General features: G+C 64.5%; 2 protein-coding genes across 3 annotated transcripts in view; one reads left to right on the plus strand and one right to left on the minus strand.

The window, feature by feature from the left end:
- The window catches only part of LOC116818403 (cell surface glycoprotein MUC18-like), an 11,648-nt gene extending 10,375 nt beyond the window's left edge, over positions 1 to 1,273 (plus strand). Inside the window, exons 7-8 of one of the 2 annotated variants that reach the window (XM_032769267.2) lie at positions 247 to 364; positions 471 to 1,273. In XM_032769267.2, coding sequence (XP_032625158.1) covers positions 247 to 337 — 91 coding nt within the window. In that variant the 3' untranslated portion in view covers positions 338 to 364; positions 471 to 1,273. The remainder of the gene's footprint in view (positions 1 to 246; positions 365 to 470) is intronic. The other variant, XM_075071232.1, reaches the window with a different exon arrangement.
- A 2,789-nt stretch (positions 1,274 to 4,062) lies between these two features.
- The window catches only part of LOC116818407 (cell adhesion molecule 4-like), a gene marked incomplete at its 5' end in the record, with an annotated part of 6,107 nt that continues 3,560 nt past the window's right edge, over positions 4,063 to 6,609 (minus strand). The window contains 3 exons of the mRNA XM_075071400.1: positions 4,063 to 4,299; positions 5,528 to 5,741; positions 6,349 to 6,516. Coding sequence (XP_074927501.1) covers positions 4,063 to 4,299; positions 5,528 to 5,741; positions 6,349 to 6,516 — 619 coding nt within the window. The remainder of the gene's footprint in view (positions 4,300 to 5,527; positions 5,742 to 6,348; positions 6,517 to 6,609) is intronic.

Genomic DNA, 6,609 nt, shown 5'->3' on the forward strand with positions numbered 1-6,609 from the left:
GGGGACATTCAGCCCCAGGGGGATCCGGATGTTCACAGCAGGGGGGGGTCATCTCTCTTCATGTCCCCTCCCCCAGCTCGGTCCCAGGAAGATTCGGGGGTTGCGGGGGCTAATGGGGGTCTGCCCACAGGGAAGGTGGAATGGGGGATGGGATCCCAGAGGCTGGTTTGGGGGGGTCTTTCCCCCTGTCTGGAGGGGGGCTGGCTTGGGGGTATCACTCACCCGGACTCTGTCCCCCCGGTTCAGGGAGGAGCCCGGCCAGCGCACCCCCATCTACAAAGGCAGCCTGGAGTCGGTCCCCTCGGTGGCGGGGGACCAGCAGCCCCTGGTGCTGTGAGATGGGCCCTGCCCCCCCCCGGCACAGGTAGGGGATTCGCTCCTCCCATGACCCTTTGGGAACTGCAGCTCCCCCCACCCCGGACCCCAATTTCTCACCCCTCCCATTGAAATCTCTTTTCTCCCCCCCCCAGGCAGAACCGCACGGCTGTCACAGATGAGCTTCAGCCACTTCTGTAATCAGCTGGAGGGAGGGTTATGGGGGGGCTTTCGGGGAGGAGGAAATTATTGGGGGCTCAGCTGCGTTTTCGGGGGGAGCTTATTATGGGGTGGTTTCTATAGGCAGTTGATGCAGATACAGCCACTGTGGGGGGTGGGGAGATACTCTGGATGGGGGGGCTAGTATTATTTTGGGGGTGGGTTGGATCTTGGGGTGCTGTTTGACCACTCCAGCTCCCCCCCCAGGTGGTCTCTTTTTGGGGCTCTGACTTAGGGGGCTGGGAGCTTGGTTTGGGGAATATCGGCATTTGGGAGCCAACTCCCCGTTTTGTAATGGGGGGGTTGTTCATGGAACCCTCCCAAAATGCAAACCTCCCGCCACCCCCAAATTCACTCTGGGGGTCTCTGGACCGGTGACCCCTGCAATCTCCAGAGGCCTGCCCCCCCCCGCCCCCCAGCTAAACGGAGTTAATTTGCTTTGTTAATGGGGAGACTGTAATCAGTGTAGTGAGGGAGGGGTCCCCCTAAACTGGGACCCCCCAGTGCTGATCCCTTGCAATCTGCTCTTGCCCCTCTGCTTTCATCTGCCAGGCATGTAAGTCCGTGCGGGCCGGGGCCTAAGCGTTATTTCGGGGGGGGGGGAGGGGGATTTCTTAGGGCTATTGCTTAAAATCTGGGTATTGTAGTTCTGTGGGAGGGGCCTGGCCCTTTAAGGGGGGGGCATGGGCCAGCCCCCACCCCAACTTAAATGGGATTAAAATGACACTTTAAAACTCTGGCTGCCAGTGCTGGTGTTTGAATACCCCCCCCTCCCCCCGTCATGAGGCTGGGGGTCGGGATTGAGGGGCACCAGCAGGGCTGTGGGGCAGCCCCGGAGTCTGTCATTGCCCCTAAACCCCACTTCCCTCCCAGAGCCGGGGAGAGACCCCAGGAGTCCTGGCTCCCAGCACCGCCCCCTTGCTATCTGGGGCCCTGCCCTGTGTCCCAGCCATGGAGAGGTTGCTGGGCTGTGGGTCCCACTGCTCCTGTTCTCAGCTGCGAGTCGGGNCACCTAGAAGAATCCCAGGATCTCACTCAACCTGCGTCCTCATTTCTCTGCCCCAAGCTATGATTTTTAGGCCCCTGAGTGACACTTTCTGGAGGGGGGGAAGATGGGGGCCCCCCGGGGACGGACCCCACAAACCAGGTCTCTGCCCCCACTCGGGTTAAAAGAATTAATGGGGAGTTTATTGAAGTATCAAAGGCGGTTAAAAGGCGACAGATATTTACATATATATTAACGTTCAGGCTGCGGCGGGGGTAGGGGAACAATCTCAGGGTGGGGGGGGCCTGGCCCCTCCCCAGAGCCCCCTCCCTGCACCCCGGTTATATATTAATTATTATATTTCCCATTTGTTTCCCCCTTCCCCTCCCCCGACACGCTAGAAAATAACCTCAAGCCAGAGACGGGGCTGGGACCCACTGTGGGGGGGAACGGGGGGGTCTTCTGGACAAAGGGGGGGCTGGGGGCAGTCAAGGAAGTGGATGGGTCACAGGGGATCAGGGAGGAAATACCCACACTGGAGGTGTGGCCCCTCTGGGGTGGGGCGGGTCACGGGGGACCCCTTGCCTAGCGCAGGACACGGCCCCTCTGGAGGAGGTGGGTTATGGGGGGACCCCGTGCCTGGCGTAGGACACGGCCCCTCTGGGGGGGGGGGGTTATGGGGGGACCCCTTGCCTGGTGCAGGACACGGCCCCCCTGGGGGGGGTTATGGGGGGACCCCTTGCCCGGCGCAGGACACGGCCCCTCGGGGGGGGGTTATGGGGGACCCCTTGCCCGGTGCAGGACACAGACCCCCCTGGGGTGGGGCAGGTTATGGGGGGACCCCTTGCCCGGCCCAGGACACGGACCCCCTGGGGGGACCCCTTGCCCAGTGCTGGGAGGGGGAGGGGGGGGTCCCTGCTCTTCAGCAGGCCGTGACGGGGAAGCTCTTGCCCAGTTTAACTGGGGGGGTGGGGAGGGAGGGAGTTCAGGGTCTGGCTTCTCTAATGCCCAGGGTGGGGGGGGTGGCACTGATTACGCCCCACCCCCACAGCACCCCCAGTGCTGGGGGCATCTGAGGGGCTGGTGCATTGCAGGGGCAGGAGGGTGAAATCTTCATTTGCCCCATTCACCCCCTCTGGGCCCAGGGGTGCCCCCTGGCAGGGGAGTTCCTGGGGGTGGGGGAAGATGCCCCAGCCCCCCAGCTCCTCTGCCCCCTCCCGGCCCCGTCTCAGGCTCTTGTGCTTGGTGAGGACGTCACATGACGAGGACGGACAGACACTGATGGACAGACACCCCCCCCCCCCAACAATCATGGCTTTAAAGAGTCCAACTTGCTTTTAAGGCCCACAGCAGGAATTCAGCAGCCCTGGATGGAACCCAGGAGTCCTGGCTCCCAGCCACCCCCACCACCCTCCCAGAGCCGGGGAGAGAAGCCAGGGGTCCGGGCCCCAGCAGGTCCATCCCCCATCTGGCCAAGATCCAGTTAAGCTGTTTACAAAAGCACCTCCCTGGAGCACCACCCCCATCAGAGGGGCATGGGCCCCCCTGCTTCACCCCCTCTCGGCCCCCTCCTCTGCCTGGGCAAAGGGCACCAGCTGGGGTCCCTGGAGGGGGGACTTTCATGGGTGGGTGGGGCCTCAGACCAAGGCCATGGTCTTACTGCATATGGGCGGGGCTTCTTGTAGGAGGCGGGGCCTGGCAGCCCAGGGGCGGGGTGTGAACCCCAGGCTGCTGGCACATAGGCCCTGGTTTCAAAAATCAAACCAACCCCCACCCCCCCCCCCTCCGACCCACCAAATCCCATGTCAAGCTGCTGCTACGAGGCTGTCCGAACTCTGCCTGCTCCCCCGGCCCGCCCCGCGCAGATGAAGAATTTCCCCTGCGCTGGGCCGTGTCCCGCCGTTGAGAAACGCCTCCCGCCCTCCCGTGCTCGTCCCACCGCGTGGCCTCGTGCGCATACAGAACCTCGAGGGGGAGAGCTGAGGCTGCCTGCCCCGCCCCTGCCCTCCTCTCCCCCCCGTGGCCCCACTCCCTCAGCCCTGCTCTGCCCCTTCCCACACCCCACCCTCCTGCCCTGCCGCCCTCCCTCTGCTGCCCCCTCCCTCCCTCTCTGCAACCCCTACGCCCTGCCCTCCCACTGTCCTGCCCTCTCTGTTCGTCCAAACCAGCGCCCCAATCACATCCCCCCTGCTGCCGTACTGTCCATCCCCCTTCATCCTCACCCCACCCCCTCTTGCCTGTCCCTGCCCCACGCCACACCCATCCCCTTCGCCTTCTCCCCCTGTCCCCGGCACCTTCGGCCATGAGCAAACCTCGCCCATCCTCCGCTGTAACCCCCGCGCCTTTCCTGCGAATGAGCAACCACAAATCTCATCCCCGCTGTCCCCCCCCCAACCCAGCACACTTTCTGCCGAGCCACGCACACCTCCCTCCGCGCGTGCCCTCCCCTGCACACCTTTCTGCGTAATGGACACCATCCACCCATCCCCCCGCTGTGCCCCCCCCACTGCACACATTCTGCCGAGAGCACCAACACATGCCGATCAGGGAACGCAGATGACGCTGAAACGACCAGAAAGGGACGAGCCGCCCACGATGGTAGGGAGCGAGGTCGGCCTCACAATGGCCCCCGGGTCTAGGCAAACCGGGTTCAGGTTGGCCCCGGGCCAGTGTGGTACAAGCTGCCACAACGCTGGAAGTCCCAGCGCACCCCCGAGGCTGCGGTCGGAAAGTGAGGGCACCGGATGGGGCGCATCAAGGCGCAGGCGAGAGAGAGCGCACTGAGGTGGATGGGGGTCGCGGATCGGCAGTGAGGGCACGGGCACAGGTGACTGCCGTCGGGCAGTGAGGGCGCTGGGGGACGGGCGCGGTGTCGGTCATGAGGGTCCGGGACAGGCTCGTCGCATGAGGGCACCGGGGTTGGACAGGGGCTGCGGTCGCATGAGGGGCACAAGGGGGCTGCGGGTCGGCAGTGAGGGTCCCTGGGGCACAGGGGGCTGCGGGTCGGCAGTGAGGGTCCCCGGGGGTGTAGCCATCGAGGCTAATTTGCTAGTTTGCGTCATGTCTTTTCTTCACTGGTTTGGCTGATTCTATGGTTATTTTCTTGGGGGCTTGTTGACCCCGAATTCCCGTCTGTTCTTCAGCATCGCTGCTGTGAAACGAGGCCCCGACAGGCGTCTCCTGTCGGACTCGCTCCAGTGACTCAGTCTAATTGTTTGTAACCTTCGGCCCCGAGAAACGGCCTCCACTTCCCGTTGTGTTTGGAGAACTGAGCCCATGCAAGAGCCGGTAGCCACAGGCCGTACCGCAGAGCACGGATGTCACGGGTTAGACCAAGTACCGGTTTCGGGGACGAACCACTCCATAGTAACGTGTCTGAATACGTGTCAGCCCCAGAAGTGACCCCGAAGATGTCGCTGGGCCTGGCAGGCCAGGCACTGATCTGAATATTCAGGGCCCGGCCAGGACCCCATGGCGAGGGCTCGCTCTGCGTAGCTTCTGCTACTCTGTTAGCTCAGCTCCGACCCTACAGCTTAGCCACTCAATCCCCGAACCGGCTCGCTGCCACCGGGGCAGCCTGGCCCCTCGAGTTCACGGGCACCAGTGCCGAGGTGGGTCGGGTCTCCAGGGAGGGGGCGAGTTTGCTCGTTTGGTGGACGTCTCTGTAACTCTGTGTTTTCTACCTTGGATTCTCCGTCCGTTCGTTCAAACAAAGAGCCTGAAATGTTGGTATTGGTCTCGGTAGACGTGTCCTGGCCACACCCGCCGAGAGCTCACCCACCCCGGAGAAAACTGTTCTCTACCCCTGGAGCCTGAACTGGGACAAGAGCCTAAATATCTTCTGCTCAGATCACTGGCGAAGCGTCATGAACTAGCCCCGTACATTCAGGTCAATGGGGCTGCGGATCAGGAGTGAGGGGCACTGGGGGGCAGGGGGCTGTGGGATGGGAGGGAGGGAGGGGCGCCGGTGGTGCCAGGGGCTGCGGGTCGGAAGGGAGGGAGGGGCACCGGGGGCTGCAGGTCAGTGGGGGGGCGCCGGGGCTCCTTACCATACACCACCAGCACATACTGGTCGGAGGCGCGCCCGTGTTTGTTGGCCGCGTGGCAGGCGTAGGTGCCATTGTCACCCGGGCTCAGCGCCGGCAGCGTCAGCTCCGCGCCCTCAATCTGCGCCCGCTCGGGCAGCGAGTCGTTCGCCCGGCTCCACGTGATCTCCGTGGGGCTGCGGGGGGACACACCGGGGAGGGGGGTGAGCGGGGCTAGGCCCTGGGATCCGTCCCCTGGCACCAGCGGGCAGGGCCGACCCAACACCAGGGTGATGGGCAGCAGCACGGCTCACAGGGTGACGCCCCCACCCCCCGGCACAGACACGCAGCCCCCCATGTCCCGGGCACATCTGGCACTGTGAGCTGGAGGCTTGGTGTGATGCTGTATGAAACGGGGGGGGTCACGGAGTGTGGGGGAGTCAGGGCCCCGCACCCCCACGTCCTGCGCTTCCCCCGGGCTCTGAGCCAGCCAGGAAGCCTGAGCCCACCTGAGCCCTGCTGCCCTGGGCTCAAGCCCTGGTCTTTGGCTGGGGCCCAGGCCCTGACCTTGGTGCTGCAAGCTTCCCCCCAGCAGTGCCCCAGCAAGGGACCCTGGCACTGCGAGCTCCCCACCATCAGTGCCCCAGCCAGGGACCCTGGCGCTGCGAGCTTCCCCCCAGCAGTGCCCCAGCCAGGGACCCTGGCGCTGCGAGCTTCCCCCCAGCAGTGTCTCCGGCTGGGACCCTGGCCCTGCGAGCTTCCCCCCAGCAGTGCCCCAGCACACAGCCCATGGCCCCCACTCACAGCGGGTTGCCGTTGACGACGCAGGTGAGGAGCAGGGTGTCACCCTCACGCAGCACGGCCTGGCTGGGCTGGATCCGCGCCGTGGGCGAGTCTGCGGGGACAAGACGAGGGCGGCTGTACAGGGAGCCCAGCGGCCGTGCATCCCAACAACCCAGCAACCCCACAACACTACAACCCAACCCCGGTCACACCCCACCACACACCCAGTGCGCCCCCCAGCACGACACCACAACAACCCCACAACATGACAACCCAACCCCC

Source organism: Chelonoidis abingdonii, chromosome 11 (genome assembly GCF_003597395.2).
Source record: "Chelonoidis abingdonii isolate Lonesome George chromosome 11, CheloAbing_2.0, whole genome shotgun sequence".
Classification (NCBI taxonomy): domain Eukaryota; kingdom Metazoa; phylum Chordata; order Testudines; family Testudinidae; genus Chelonoidis; species Chelonoidis abingdonii.